At 34.2% G+C, this 16,987-nt stretch overlaps 1 protein-coding gene across 1 annotated transcript; it reads left to right on the forward strand.

Moving 5' to 3' along the window:
• Positions 1-1,255: 1,255 nt before the first annotated feature.
• LOC117216711 lies at positions 1,256-16,603 on the forward strand. The gene is made up of 3 exons (XM_033463652.1): positions 1,256-1,573; positions 15,101-15,369; positions 16,279-16,603. Exons 1-3 carry the CDS (start codon positions 1,474-1,476, stop codon positions 16,330-16,332), a joined length of 423 nt encoding a protein of 140 aa, XP_033319543.1. The 5' UTR covers positions 1,256-1,473; the 3' UTR covers positions 16,333-16,603.
• The last annotated feature ends 384 nt before the right edge of the window (positions 16,604-16,987 follow it).

Raw genomic sequence — 16,987 nt, forward strand, 5'->3', positions numbered from 1 at the left:
TCGTATCTCAATCGTTAATTGCAAGTGTCGGGTAAAAAAGTAAACGAAGTTGTTGAATCCTTTAATTTGGAATTGAAAGTTTCTCGTGCTGTTATTAGCTCTATCTAGAAATGGAAAGCATTATTAAAATTTACATTGTATAAAGGAGAGAACTTAAAAAATATTACAAATTTTTGTATCAGAAATCTAGATCTCTTTAAAGTGATTTAAACGATGTAGAATTTTTATCTCGCAAACAGGAAAAGAGACAAAGGGATAATCAAATAGAAGTTACACTCGCTTACATATTGCGCTTTGGTCTATAGATCGATTTATATATAGAAAGAAGGTCATACAAACGATCGAAGTTATAGAAAAATCTTGCTTTTTCTTAGAACGGATTATCGGTTTTTGGAAAGTATATTTTTCGTTTTTTTTTCACATATCTTTACAGAAAAAAAATTATATTTGTTCAGGATAGGCATTAAGATTAGCGATCAGTTTACATTTTCTTTTGTTGGTAACAAAGAGGGTTAATGTTCTTGGCATAATAGCTTGATTATAGAAACTATATCAAGATCGTTGAATATCAGCTAAATAATGTTCTTCTCTGCTCAAATACTTTCAAAATGCATTTTTTATATACTCTAGTTTCTAAATACAATAGAAAGTATACCATAGAAACATAATCCTATAAAGATAATCAGTAGGTTAGGTGGAATTACAGAAGTGCAAAAACACAAAATAAATTCCGTATCCAGTTGAAATTTACAACGTAGATGCAATTCCTGATAGTTGCATTAACCCCTAGAAATACGTTATTTACAGAGACAATAATAAAAAATCGGCATTGTATTAAAGGGTAGTTTTACGAAAAAGTTGAACAATTTCTTCGCAAAAATTTGAAGAGATAGGATGCGATCGAAATTCCGCCGAAAGATTTTCAAACTGAGAGATTCCAGCAATTTTTAAACTTCCACTCTTCCAACGAACTATAAGTAAAATCAAGAAATTTTCAGGCTTAAAGCCACGACGTACACTTAGAATCAAAATAGAGATCTGTACACCCTTTCTAACGAGTTCCATCAACCTTCAAAGTTACACGACCATATGTATATGTAACATGTATATGCATACGAAGTACAAAGGAGTTCACTAACGAACGAGTTAAATGTCTCCGCGATTCGTGTCTCTTTCAATGAGTTTTATCAACCCGCATGTTCACAACATATCAACACCCTGTATATAACCAGTATTATATACCACCCACAGTGTCTGCGTAGTCAGCGTGCTCGACTCAGCAATGTTCGACTGCGCCACTCTGGTTTCCGCTCTCGTAAAAGAAGGACCGCGTAACGTCTCCTTCGTTCATTCACAACCACCTGCTCGTCGAGGAAGCATCGGATCTTTTGGTTCGTCTGCCAGTTGCCGATCGAGTCATTCGGACCAGTCAACAGGAACGGCTTCCAGAGATACAACTTGCATAAGAAGAGAATGAAGAGCAACGCGACTTCCGGTCTTCCGCTGTCGATCTGTGTATCGGTCTGCACTCTAGTGATTCTACTGTCTGTCAGCGAGACAGTTTACGCTAAACGTGAGTATTGTTGTTTATTTTACATTTGCGGCTGTTTTAGAAATTTCTTATTCCACGAAATACATCGTCAAAGAGTACCTTTTCCCGATCGTTTCTTCGCGTTTATCGAAGATACAAAAAGTATCGCGATTCTTCCCTATACGAGTATCTATCGGTCATTTTTGTATTAAATATTTCTTACTACTATTCGTAATATTCTTTTGTAGGCTATGTATCGCTGGTTGTCGCGCTTGTCAATTAGAATTCTGTTTTGTAAAACGATCATATGTTTTCCTATTGCTTCGAACTCTTCTTTCATTTGTCATTGCATATTTCAAAGAGGAGGATGAGTTACGAAATAGAAGATTTTGATTAGAACGATCTCGATATCTACTCTCAGAGTTTAGATATTATCGGCAAACGTGTATCGTTCACCTTCTTAAAATATTTTTTTTTTTTTTGTTGAACTCTGATAAAGAAGAGAGCGAGGAGTTAGTGGTTTAAAGCGAAGCGAACGTTGTGGAACAAGATGCTCTCATGCGAATGATTCAGACATTTTTGTTTTTGTAATGGAAGTACTCGGGTATTATTAAAGAATAAAACTTTCTTCTTCCATAAATTTCCTTGAATTCTGCGTTATACGAGAGTTTCAGGGGAGGGCTAAAGATTTTCTCATTTTAGAGAGTAAAGGTGATCATAAAATAAGGTACATCGATATTTATCGCTTGTTTCGAGTAGATAATTTGTTTTTTAGACTAAACGTAGGAATGTTTCGAGCGAAGTATTTCGAATTTAGTAAGTTTGAGTTTAATGTTTTTATTTAAACGTAACGTAAAGGAATATTAAGACTTGGAAAGCGAAATACGAGAATGGAATATTATTTATTTTCCTAAAAATATAAAAGTAGGAAATTTCGGATCTACTCGAACAATTTTATTATATATTTTATTAATAATATCAATTCCCATCACACACGCTATCAGGTACATTTCCATTCCGTACATTTGCCTCCTTATAACCCCCTAATTTTCCACCTTTACACCGCATATTATAATTAGACCTTGGCGAGTATAATTCAATTTGTTCCGATCGAAGTTTAATAAAGATCTCGGTGGTTTCGTGTTTCGTATCGTTTAACCACCCGTTTCGCGAAGGATCGTGGCGTGAAACGGAGAAAGGAACGTTCTCTCGTTTTTAAAAGAACGCGTCTGCCAGTAGGCAAACGTACAAGAAATATGACAGCGGCTGTTACAATTGTGAATGAGAATCTTTGATATTCGCTCTTTGTTGTTCGCAGAGAACGAACTTTATTTAAAAGGAACTTTACTCCGCGCTGTACCGCAGAAAAGCTACGGTGTAGTTTAAGAGCAATCGAACGAATACTTAATTCTCGGTCGTTCGGCGTAACGTGAACTTAAATTAGTTTCATCGTGATAGCAAACAAAGATTATTGGCTCGATGTTACGCGTTAATCCGAATGTTTCATTATAAACGAATTACCTTTTCCTTTAGTTTGTCGATACTCCAATCCCGTGATCGTTTCATTGCGTTAAGATATGGAAAGAAAACTTTCATACGACATGCCATACGCATAATCTTTCGATTTAACTTTAACGTTTATATGTTCAAACTAAATTGTACGCAGTAAATCAAGCGAAGATACACCGGGTTATATCGTACGATAAAATTGCGAAGCAAATTGAATGGAATACTTATTTTTCTTGAAAATTTCACCGTGGTTTCACCATTCTGCAAAACATCTACAGAAAAATGATCAAAGAATAACGTAAGAATAATCACAGTTATATCCAATGTATCAGAGGTTTTCTTTTCTTTCTTTTTACGTATAACGCGAAGATTTGACCGAACATTATTAAACTTGTACGTTTCTCTTTTTTAATTCTAATGTTGGTAATTCTGCTTCAAATTATTCAACGTTTTTTTTAATCCAATAGTTGCAACTCCGTTGAATCTACGTCCGTTCGTCATTTTGTAAAATACCGAACATTTTGTAACATACTGAAAACACAGTTTAAACTTACGTAACAATTGATCCGGACGGTAAAGACACGAACGAGCGTGCACAGTTTTACATTATGCCTTGGTGTTCGCGCGTAATTGGATTTGTTCATATTTGTCGATACTTCCGTTGCTAATTAATCGTGCACTCCCTTCGATCAACTCGATTCTACGTTTAAGTGAATCGCAACTAATGATCACTTTAATCGACGTGACGCGAAACGGCTGGAAGGAAGTAAATATCCCGTGTTGCTGTGAATAAAACGATTTCTTTTTGTGAGCAACTTTCCTCACTTCGTAGGGGATAATTATGTAAACGGAGTAGAAAATATGGTTATAGAGAATCTTTGAATTTTCTAGCGATCGTGCGAATTATCGGAAGTTGGTATAGAAATTAGATCAATTTGCTGAAAAACGATTTGTTTTCTGTCGAGCGCTTGTTGAGACAGTTCTCGATGATCCTCTTGATAAAATAAGTTACAGTTAATTGTGAACGTGCTGTTGATTTTCATCTTTAGACCAGTCCAATACTTTTGTGTTTCTGTGGCTTTACTCCTTTCAGTGAAAATAACGAAGAATATTTCACTAAGTGGATTTAGGATACATTGAATTTACTTTGAAATTGTAGTTTATTTATTACTTGGTCTGTTCATCGGTATCCCTTTAATATTTTAAAACGAGACTTACGTTTCGATGAAATTAGACTCGATGCTATAATTTTCACAATTCTTTTTCGAACGAACGAGCTTTTCCATATGTGACTAATTACACATCAGAAAATGGTAATTATTATTATCGCTGCTTTCAATGACGTCGGATAGATTCCACGAATTTACCGTAAATTATTTTGTAGACGGGCTATGCGAAATTGAACCATCGATTCTCCATTATTATACAAAATCCCCTAACTCGCAGGTATTCGTACTCATCTGTTTAGTACACGTTTTTGTTTCTCAGTGACATTCAATTGTTAGATCACTCGTTAGTTTCCATCGATAGCAGAAATCGAATTATATCCTTTGACGTTTCTTACCTGTTAATTATCATAGGTGTAATCAGTACGATTATTAAGCAGGCAAAGTAAGGTCAAGGTATAATGTTTTACGACGCTATACGTACAAGATCAAAATGCAAGTAAGGCAGATCGGTATTCGAACGTATATAAAATGTCTAGACAAACGAACGGGCACGAGGATATCGAATAGAATTGCTTTTGTTAAATAATAATAAATAATAAACGTAGAAAATTTAACGAACGTAATTGTAAATTGAGTTTATTCACGATTCACTCGTGCAATTGTTTGAAATTTGTGGAATTAATGTATGTTGGAGAATAAATACGAAACGGTAGATACAGATAAATTATTTTATCGCAAGGGTATGTAAATTATCTCGTAATTAATAGTTTCAAGCTTTCAATGTTTCTTTGTCTCACTTTTTCTACTCGTTTTATCATATTCAATGGATAGCTAACGAATCTGTTTAATTAGTTTTTAAATACATTTCTCACAGTAGGTTAGAGACGAAAGAATATAATCGAAAGATTTAAAGACAATTCTCTTATATTTTTGTTTCGTAATAGCAAAAACCGATACATACGTATAACTGAAATGTTAACATCTGACAGATGTACGGTGCGCGTATCATGTCCGTGTCGTATGACCGACCCACGTTTTATTTATCTTGTTTTGTTTTTTTGCAAGTACGTGGTCGACATTGTAGTTGTTTTATCACTTTAAAGAATCGTGGAAATTTTCATCTGTACTTTTAAAACAATTTTTTTCTATAACGTATAACATGATTTTTATGGTTAAAGTTAATCGAGTGTAATTTAAAATACCGAGCTCCATTCGCAAAATATTGTAACAAGAAACGTAAAACGATCGAAGCTCTGTCGATCAGAATTTGTTCGATGATTCTGGAAAGTACTACGTAATAAAATTTTATAGCGATTTGTTTAATTAGATCGCTTTAAATCGGCCGTAAATATACTTTATATTAAAAAGTTGACAAAAACAAAACTCGTACGACGTCAAGGGAGATACACGTACAATATGCTAACTAGTTTCTCGTAACTTTATGCTGTTATCGAGATGCGGAGATTGGTTTGAAATTTTTAAAACTGGTTTGGAATTTTTTGAATGCGACGTTCGATGTTCTCTTCTAAATATAATATGGTATACGAAGTCTTGTAAGTTGCTCGTATAGAAAACACGTAACATGTTTTACTTGCTCAACAACGCGTCGAGGAATCCATAAATTTATAAACCATTAATTCGTAAATGTAAACGTTATTCGTCGAGTTATCGCATTCCCTGACCGGCTTACTCGTCAAATTTAACGTTATTTAAATGGAGCTAAAGAGTTACTTCGAAACTTCGTAGATGGACAGGAAATTGGAAATTGCTTAAGCATCTTATATATTGGTAAAGTAATTTATAAATATTTAATAACAAAATAGATTTTTTTATATACTGACAGCATTTTTCTTTTCGATGGAAAAGAATAGCTTAGTGGGAGTGGTTCTTACGTTCATAAGTACGTAGTTGCGTGATCCTGGTTTTAGTTCACTGAAGATGTACAAGATATTTTATAATACACGAGATATAAATAACAAAAGGCAGAGAAGTAATAAAAGTTCATACAAGTACGAGTTCTATTCGTAGTCATTTTCGTGTTCGAACAATATGCAGCTGCTTATCGCATTACAGTGAGTGGCCTAACGAGCATTATGATTTCAATGTAAACCTGTGGTTTTTGTATTATAAGCATGCCATACGTTTAAAAAATTCCAAGTATCCATTTATATCCTAAATAATAGCGAGCAATTTTCTACAAATTATGTTATACTTCGTACCATTCTGAACAAGAGGGTTTTAATTAATTTTTAACGAAGAAATTACATTTTTAAAGAAACAAAAAGTTATTAACGAAGAAAATGCGTTTCAATTATATTTCCATTAAACTTTACGATTCTTTTATCGAAAGGAAATATATATACTGAAATTGAAAAACATTTATATTTCATGCATATTCTTATCTCTAATGCTCGAGTACAGGAATATTTCATCGCAATTATAAAGAATTTTACCTCCTTACATTGGTTCCATTATTATGTACCTTTAATCGTCTTATTCGTTGCGGTTCCATCCGATCTAAATCTTATTACTCACGATAATTCGATGTATGGAAAATATGATGGGGGATGGATTTTACTTACCAAGAACTCAAAAGTATCGTGTACCACCTCAATAACGTCGATGATATATCGGCTTATAATACATATCTATATATATATATAATCTAGCCCTTTACCACAGTATGGAAAAGTATCAATATCTGATTAAGTATGAATTGATTCAAATAGGAAAAGTAAAAGAACTATCTTCGAATACAATCTTCTTTTTTCTTCGTCTATAATCGTAATAAATACGATTACGATTTAACGACACGGTTTATTAAGATAAATACGTATAACATTGTATACATATCGTATAAATAAATAATTACGTGACTTTAGTATTTTGTACAGTGAGTAGTATTCCATCGAAAGTGAATCGACACAGTACGCGATTATATCAAATGATTTTTTACGAGTTGGCATAAAGATCGATCAACGAAGGCAGGCAGGCATTCCTCTATAAAGGTTTTCACGAATCGACAGTTATTTTACTCTAACGAGCTAATCTCGCCCCATCTGTGTATAGCGTAAGGTATATTGTCTATGTAAAACTATTTTCACAAATGAGAAATTCGCTGTTAAGTCTATAATCCTATATTTTCTATAAATTTAAAGTTTCAAAAAAGATGGATTAACTGTGTCATCGAGGAACTTCCGATTCATTCGCCAACCTCATTTTTAATTTAGGAATTACGTTAAACAGACGTTCATAATTTGCCAGGAGATACATTTTTTGGACGCGATTCTCCAAATTTCAAAAATCAATGAATAGACGGACTTTCCTTTAAGGTTCTTCTATTTAGACACCTTAACCAAGGGATTAAAGCATCTTTCTCGTTACTTCGGATGTACTGTTATTTCCCGAACATCTGGTTCATTAACAATCGCTTTTGCTCGTAGTTCGTGAGTAACTAACGTGAAAGCATTGTTCCAGCCAGGTGCGGTACGATCGAACTTTCATTTGCCCTTTACCTTTAATTGGGTGAGCGTTACGTCTTTCGTTAGAACGATTAGGATTGTATCGAAGGTAACCTACGATTCAATTTTTCCAACAATTGGCTTATTAGTAGAGTTCTGAACATACCGAGACGCGATTATCCGAACAATATCCGGCGTCGCGTAATTTCGATAAAACCTGCATATCGTTTATCATACGGCAGAATATCGAATACAAGTGGACGTAATATGGCAAAAGTAATTAGCGTGATAGAACATTATTCAGTAGGATGGAGAATGTATGCTTCGTTTGATTCATTTTCTAACTAGTCAGTTTACTAATAATAAACCAAGGGGAATTTGTAAAATATTTATAAAACATTAATAACACACGGGTATATGGGCAAAAACGACGATATAAATCGATATTCGACAAAGTATAGCGATTAACAAGAATTTTATTTTATTTACATACGTAAGTCGATTATAAGTTTTTTCTTGATATAATTACTACGAGAAAGATCAATTATCTATCGACTAATTTTCTGTTTTATTATTACACGTAATTTCCACGTGTATTAATAGAATTAAAAAATGATTAGCAAATATATAATAAAGTCAACGAAGTTACGCCTTAATTACGTTAACGGTACTCGTTCCCCATCAGTTGAAGTTCAAAGTAATTTATAATGTATGCATGGGAAATATCAAAGAATCTACGTAAATCGACCATTCAAGAAACAAAGGAAGAATTAAATCGTTTAACGAAACAGTTTTTCATGCGGTGAATTAAATTCGAAAGAAAAATTACCTACTTTCTCGGGTACATTAAAAGGTTTTCCAAACGATTTCCAACGAAACGTAAAAATAACGTATATGCATCGTCTTGTATCATCTCCATTATATTTTCCAAGCTCGATTATTTATTCAAGCGGTCGAGCATCGATGTCGGACAGTGGGGCAATCTCGCGACGAAGAAGAGACGGTTTCCGCGAACTCGCAAGAATTTCGAAATTTCGCGAAATTCTAGAAATCGGAAAACAATGGAATACGCTCTCGTTACGCAACAAACGATAACAATCATTGGATCTGTAGAAGAATGCGAATACTCTGCATCGGTGTGTTCGTTATCATCGTTATTTAGTAACGTGATATTGTTTCACTCATTACAAACTGACAATGAGTACTTACGGCCGATCGTAAAATTAATGAACAAGTGCGTCGTGTTTTTCCAATAACGTCGTTGCGTAACGTACGTGTAAGTAAGATGATTTTTTTTTTTTTAGCGAAGGTACATACTTGTTTTTTGTTTCGATATTTTAGAAAGAAAAAAGAAAAAAGAAAAGAAGATTAAAAGGAGAATGCACGTAGCTAAAACACCTTTGAAAAGTCAAATAGTGGACGACACGTATAGATATAGCAGGACACAGTTGTAAAATTAAACAAAAGAAGGTAATACAATATTCTTTTTGATCGTACCGATGTAACGATTCGAAAATGTATAAAAATTGGATAAAATACAGAGTATTCAGCGTGCTTTAAACGCGAAAGGCAGATTTCTACGGAGACGAATCGCTTTTATTAAATCACTTGATCCCAGAAATAACGACGTTTCTACCTACAACGAGGTCGGCAAGTTGTTCCTCTTTTACCGTTGCCTTTCAAGAACGATGTTTCATCTTGCCTGCGTTGACACTGTGACTCTGGGAGGTGAAGATCACTTTGAAAATTCAGTACGCGTCATGGAAATGTTTTGCATTGTTACTCGGCACAATATTATCCTTGACTGCCCAATTATTTTTGGAGATAAGGAACGAATCTCGCGTTCGTTTCACGAAGAAGAATCGAACGCGTGTTTAAGTCGATAAATCGTCTTGCCTGCATTTTGCAAAAATATTTTACAGCGATTTTCCTTTTTAATAAATGCGCGAATTTTATTATTTATAGAGAATCGAAGCGGATTTTATTTTGTTTGAGTGCAATTTAGGTTAAAATTTGCATTACACGTAAACGAAGCAAATAGTATTGAGCCAATTTCGATTTTTATCCTATGTAACGTCGTGGTATTTGTAAAAATTTGTAGGCAGTTTTGTAAATATTTGGCGAGCTTTAACTTGCAAATATTCATAACGAACGAGGTAGTGTTTGCTTCGTTTTTTCCCTTAATCTGTGGATTAAAGTTGGAGAGAAGTTAAAATGAAAGAAACTGAATCGATTCAAGTTTCGTTCTGTATAAAGACTCGCGGTATTTGTTTTACTTGTTACATAATGATTGGAGACTACGGTTTAAAGTTGAAATTAATCGCACGATCGAAAGGTACAGCTACATTAGACGTATTCTATGAAATTCAGCTACGAACGACATCGATTTGTTTCCTTCAAATCGATGTAACTTTTTTATATTGTAAAGAAGTTTCGAAAATTTGTACATTCACGGGCGAACCAAAATTCGCTGACATTCGTTGTATAAAATGTAATTGACTTTTCTCCAATTGTTTCCGCTAGAAAATGTCCACGGTTAATATAATTGCTTTCCTTTTGTCATCCGTTCGTATGATACCGCGTGCGCGCCCGTGCGTGTGTGTATGTATGTGTAAATCTATAAAATTTCTACCATTCTGGCTGTCACAGTATTTCAGTTGTTGGCTTTAGCATCTAAGCAGGAACAGCGTTTGATCGACTTCAGCGTTTCGTTTCAAAATTTGATAGAAATCGACAAATACGGAACAGAATAATCGTTCGTTAAAGACTGGAGACTTGTCGATCGATTCGATGATATTTAATACGAAAAATATGGTAAAAATACGCCGACCTTTTCTAAAAGTTAAACATTCGTACGATCGCTGGAACGCTGATGGTTGGTTACAGAGCACTTTCGAACACATTCGACTGCATTAAAAGCGAACATTAACAGTGCTTGGAAAACAGTGGAACAAGCTTTAACAGCATAGCGATTTTATCACGAATAAATACTGCCACGATAAATCAAGGTACAAATAGTAATAAAAACAGGCTACCACGTGTCGTTACATTTTGACGCATCCGTAACCGGAGACAATGGAATCATGCGAGCTGCCAACCTCGTTTACGCTCGTGTTCGCACGTGCAATTGCAGTTGGAGCCAGTAGAATAGGCTGTCCAGTCGTGGAATGCATTTTCTCGACGATCGTAAACACAAAGTGCGAATGAATCGTTTGTCGAGATCGCGTCGCCCGCAAATATTTCTATTTTCCTCGGCTCGAGTAAAAAACGATTTATCGTGAGAATGTACATATACGCGAAGTACAGAACTCGAAAGGACTTGTTCGTGCCTCTCGTTTTCGACTTTTCAACGGCCCGCTCTTGCTTATCGATGTTCAAAAAAGAATACGTCGTACGATGTACATAAAATTAGAAATATAAGTATTGGCACAATTTTTAGTTTCTTTAAAACGGAATAATTTTCTTTTTTTAGATTGGATCGAACGACTTTTATTTTTTTCTTTTTCGTTTCTTCGAGAAGTTAGAAGCGTAAAAAAGATTTTGAAAAAATTGTAGCTGATCGGAATCGCGAAGGAAATAGTAAAGGTCGCTACCCGCAACTTTTTTATGTGAAATAAAAATTTAAAAAATACGTTCTGTAGATTTGCGTCATCTGAAAATTTCATCGAAATCGGTTAACGTGGCTATTAGTTGCAAACGATTAAAAATAATGAAAGCGATGAAAAACGAAACGATGAAAGTTTCTATATATTTCATTTTCGATGCCCATTGCCTGTTTCTGTAACCGATTCCGATGGAATTTTTAGCATGTGTTTAACCAACGTAGATCTACAAAGTGTACTTTTAAAGTTTTCGTTACAGATAAAAGACTCGTAAAAAGTGACCTTTACTATTTTCTTCCTGTTTCCGACCAACTGCAAAACTTTTCAACTTCTTCTTTCACACGTCCACCTAGTAAACTAATCCTTCTAACTCGGCAGAAAAATTCAAGTCGTTTGGTCCGATTCTAAAAAGCTTACTCTGTTTTGAAGATACTTATGTTCCTAACTGTACACGTAAAGCATGTATTTGTCCGTTTGATTTTTCGAAGGATTCACGCTCTTCGACAGAATAAAACATCTTCGTCGATGGTCGTAAGAATGTTTGCCATACGCCCGCGATGGGGGACTCAAATGTCTATAAAATGTCACTGTCCCTCGTTCTCGTTCTTCCTTTCTGAAAAAATATTTTTATGTGTGCGTAGGTAAGCTAAATTAAAAGACACATGTACGTGGTTATGTTCGCCTGGCTACACTTGCTCAGTTTATCTAGACACGCATTTACATAGATAAAAGCTGTTCTTCGATAATTTTATGACTTTGCTGTATCTCCTCCACGAATAGCAAGCGGCTGCCTCTGATGTCCAGTATCATCGCGCAGTTCCGGCTATATCAAATACCAAAATTTTCCAGCTGTTGGACATAAAAAGGTGGGCGTGTTGAATTTTCATTGACATCATCCGATCTAACACGTGTAGGTTGTTTCTTCTCTTATCGAGGATACTTAGAAAAGCGAAGTTTATCAAGAAGAATGTTCAAAATGTGTTAATCAACCCTTTCTACAAATATTCGTGTGAACAGCTTGAACTTTATCTATTCCTTATCGAAAACTTTGATATATGTTAGCAATAGGAACTGTCAGAAGCGTAGTTAAATTAATCTAGCGAGAAACTGAATATCTCTCTTATTAATTTCACCGGTTTTATAACGAACCAACCGGTTGACGTTGTATTCTGTTTTCTTAAAAATTTAATGTAAAGGAGCTAACTACGCAAGGCATAATTGCATATAACAGTTACTGCACTTTATGTATTATCAATTTTTAATATCCACTCGATGTACTTTTATTCCTTACCTCGTTATCAACGTTATCTCATAGTTTATTTTCTTCTAAACCCTCTCACAGTGTTCTTATCCATATTTTCATTTTTAAACGAGAATTTTATTTCATTTAAATTCTTATAAAAATCTATATAACAGTAGATATTATGTTCTTCGAATGAAAATGGAATATCTCAAATCTAAATTAACCTTCCATCCTATTTCAACTAATATCTTTTGTTAGAATATTTTATTATTTAGCGCGTCTTTAACGCACGTTTATGCAATCGCAACCTTTAGCAACAACGAAAAGAAACGAGCGACAGTGAACCATCGCTTGCCTCTACAGACAGTACAGTCTTGTTCGTATGATCGAAGAAGAGAATTCCAATTACTTTCGCCTTTTCGTTTGAATCTACTAGACTTTCAACGCTCTATTCGATCCCTTGACTCTTTCACGTTGTTTAAAAAAGTATTCATATTTTATATCGTATACTATATGTAGCTATTAAACAAGTTACAAGTCAAACGATAAACGATCGAGCTCTTTTTATATAGAAGAACGTAGATGCCCTCTTACAAAAATAATTCCTATATAATTTTTCTATTCGCCTTCCCTTTTGTTGTAGCTAACTAAAAACGAAGGAAAAGCAAGAGGAATCATTTTTGCGATCTGTGTAGTTTGCCATTCACAGAGTAACCTTTGTGTAAGAAAAAAAGAAAATCCTTGTTGGCAACGAGCTCTCTGGCGATCGAGTCCCTTTAAAGAGCTTTCGAAGCTTTTAAAACGCGCGAACAGGACGCGGTAGGGGAAAGAAGCTCGAAACCGTTGATCGATTAGAGCCAGCCTTCGTTTAAGATAATAATCGAGTGAATAAGTTCGAGCCCTCGTTCGATTCGTTTGGTTTTTCATTTTTTCTGCCGATCACGTACGGCCAATCACGTCTCGTGTCACGCTTTTTAGTTTGTCATTTAGTTTGCTCTCTCGCGCGATACATTCTTTTTTCTTTCTTTCCTCTTCTCCTCCTTTTCCTATTCCGCTCGATTTATGATTTGCTTTCAGGAGATTCGATTGATTCATGCCGCGTAGGTACATTCAACTTTAAATTATTTAAGGACCACGTTTTATTTCATCGTGGCATGGAATACGTTTTATATTTGTGAATAGGTTGCGAATGACAGGAATGGTGATACAATTTCGTTTATGATTTCTTATTCGTACTCCTGTTTTAGTTTGATCGTGCGTAAAGTATTTATATTAAAATTGGTAAACTCTATAAGGCAAATTGATTAGGAATATACTATACGTCGTGTGACATACACGCGACACTTGTTTACGACTGAAATATTGAGAGTAAATTTCATTCATTATGCAATCAGAGAATGAAAACTTACGTAGTATGTAAATGTTGGCTTGGTTAAGGGGTAATAGGTTGCTCAAAATATTTTAATGATTCGTGTAATTGTTAATTAAATTGTACAACCTGTTGACAGAGTCTCTGCGTTTAAATCGACATGTATATTGCAATAGTACAAGATGTATACAGATATCAACGTATATCACATTTTATATCGCGAAATCATTCGGTTTTTGCTAAAACGTTTATTTCGGAATAGCATTTTTCTACTTCTTCGTGTAACGTTTTTTGCTTACGGGTCGAAAACGTGTTATTCGTCTCGTTCTCTTTCTCTTAGTAGTCGATTATATTTCTTTACTTAAAAGACGGTACTGCACATTCGAATTTATGGGATTACGTATTTATCTTTATATCTGCCGTCTATTGCAGGGCCATTAATTTTCAAATTTTACATCGTCTAAGAAATATTAATTACTAAAATGGATCATATAGCTATGTATGTTCTATAAAGTATAAAATCTTTCTTGCTCCACGTTCTGTAGAATCAATTTCGAAGGTTCCATATTACGAATTCCCGTTCGTGATCCGTTAAAAGCATTTATTTTTTCCACTTCGTATCACGGAAGGAGGAAAGTAAATTTGAAAGTGAAATTAGATTTTACGCTTCCGTTTATCAGCTTCTAATAGTTTGGCATTCCGTACGATACGCGTTTTCTTTTATTTTGCAAATACGCTGTCTTAAATCTAACGAAATTTTTACATTCAAAAATAAGCTGAGATACAAATTATGTTCTTACGATGCTCGTCGATGGTTTGACACTTTGTCTGATAAAAAGTTTGCTCTTGTTGGCGAAAGGTATAAACCTGGATACCAGAGGTCGGAAATAGTTATAAAATAGTAAAATACGGTCGAGTATTTTCAAATGAAACAATAGTTAAATGGTCTGTTAGAGAAGTACCGCAGCTATTTTCTACTGTTAAGTCGAACGAACGTACGTTAGAATTCTAGTAACTGTATATCATACTCTAAAAGTAACATTTATATTTCTGTACATTTATGTAAACTACAAGGAGCAGACTGTAATGGTAAACTATATTTTATGACAAATGTCTTTCATCATAAATGTATTTGATTTAATCATTTCTTCTCTTAAATTAGTTTAGTATGTTAAATTTCATAATTGTAAAAGTAATCTCGTTTCCATTTTAACAGGTGGTTGTTCCGCGTTCGGACATTCCTGTTTCGGTGGACACGGCAAGAGGTTCGATTCGCATATACAGGGCAACGTTCTTCAAGAGAATCAAGTAGACGCGGCTACCAGCGACAAACATCAAGAAATGGAACCTCTACGAATGCGTAACGAGTTCGTTATTCCTGGGAGGAAGTTCGAAGGACAAGAAGAGATGCTTCTTCCTCAGACGCGTAGGCAGGATTCTACGAGATTCGACCCTTTCACTTTGTCGTTCATCGTTCGGCAATGGGTATGCAAATATTTGATTTCATGAAAAAGCAAAAACGAATGAATAGAATCGCCTATCAGTAACTTGAACAATGCAGGTACTATCGAGTTGCGGAACTTGGTTAAAGCGCGAATCTTTTATCTGAAGATCTTCCGTTGTAAAACTATAACTTCACCTGTACCCATCAGTAACTTAAGTATTTTAAGTTCTATCGTAATGCAAAACCTCATTAAAAAGTTAACTTTCTTCGGCACCTTCCTTTGTAACTTTTATACTGTCTATAGTGGTTTTGTATGCTAATTAGACGCGGGATTGGATCAGAGTATCAAGCTTCTCCCTAAGTCACACTTCTATTTCCGTTTATGTTCTTCCTTCCTTCCTTGTTCGTCTTCCTCCCTTTTCCTCATTTAAATTTCAAACGTTCTTTATATAAACGTTAGTTTCACATTATTCTAGCAAATACTATTAAAGGTACTGTTTCTTAGAATAATTAAACGAATGAATTATGGGTTTAACGAATAAGTGAAGAAGCATAGTAAGCTGAATTAATACGAGATTTAACGATAGTAATAAATAATGCAAGCAAATTTCATTTTATACGATAGATTCTTCGCTGTCCGAAAATCTACTTATGTAAAACGTCTTACTATGCGTACAGCATATTTCTTTCGTTATTTGCTATGAAATTAGTAATCTTGTATAATGACGATATGCAATATGTAATACCAATGCATAATGCATATAATATCAATTTCAAATCGTAACTATCGTAACTTAAGTGTAGGATGAACTTGTTCAAAGATGAATTGTTAAATGTTACGGAAGTATTAAGTTTATAAAAGCATCGTTCATTCGTTTTCACGCTTTATTCGTAAGGAACTAAAGAACTCGATTGATCGATGATACTAACGATTCAATTAATAATTGCAGTTGACGTCGCAACATCGCCTTCATCAGCCGGACGTGGAGCTTAATAACAAATAAACGGATAAGCGTTTCTATTATACTTTGAATTCGAAACGAAGAATTTGGAAAATATTAGATATCAAAAATATGTGAAATTGATAAGTGAAAATATTTTAACGAAGTATCTTGGCTGTTATCGTATTATAATTTTACCAATTCTTTATGTTACGTTTCCTTATACTTCACAAGTAAGATGAATTTTACTTTAACGATTCGTTAATATGTAGCATGTGTGTATTTTATTTTTGTTTGCATCGAACGAAAATAATAAATAGAAACTATTGTACTTTAGTACTTCCACTTATATTCGCGGATTTTCGTTTTAGCATTAAATTGTTTAATATAATTGTTAACGTTCAAATTGAATGATATGTAAGCATAAAGTAGAACGAATAAAATGTTATTCCTTAAAATGATTGTTTATTTTATTTAATGTATTTTAATGCGACGTGAATCTTAAATCTCTACAATCTTAAAATCTCTCTATAATACTATGTGACTTGGAAGTTATATACATACATGTTCATATTGTATTTTGTAAATTTTCTTTCAACCATTTATTACCGCGCTATTCTACCTTATACATTGTATATTACACGTGTTACTATTCCGATATCAAGTGATTTATTTATAACAATTGGGTATCAGTTTTCATCTTCTCTTTCCACAGTCT

This window comes from Bombus bifarius, unplaced genomic scaffold (genome assembly GCF_011952205.1).
Source record: "Bombus bifarius isolate JDL3187 unplaced genomic scaffold, Bbif_JDL3187 scf7180000007973, whole genome shotgun sequence".
In the NCBI taxonomy this organism is placed as follows: Eukaryota; Metazoa; Arthropoda; class Insecta; order Hymenoptera; family Apidae; genus Bombus; species Bombus bifarius.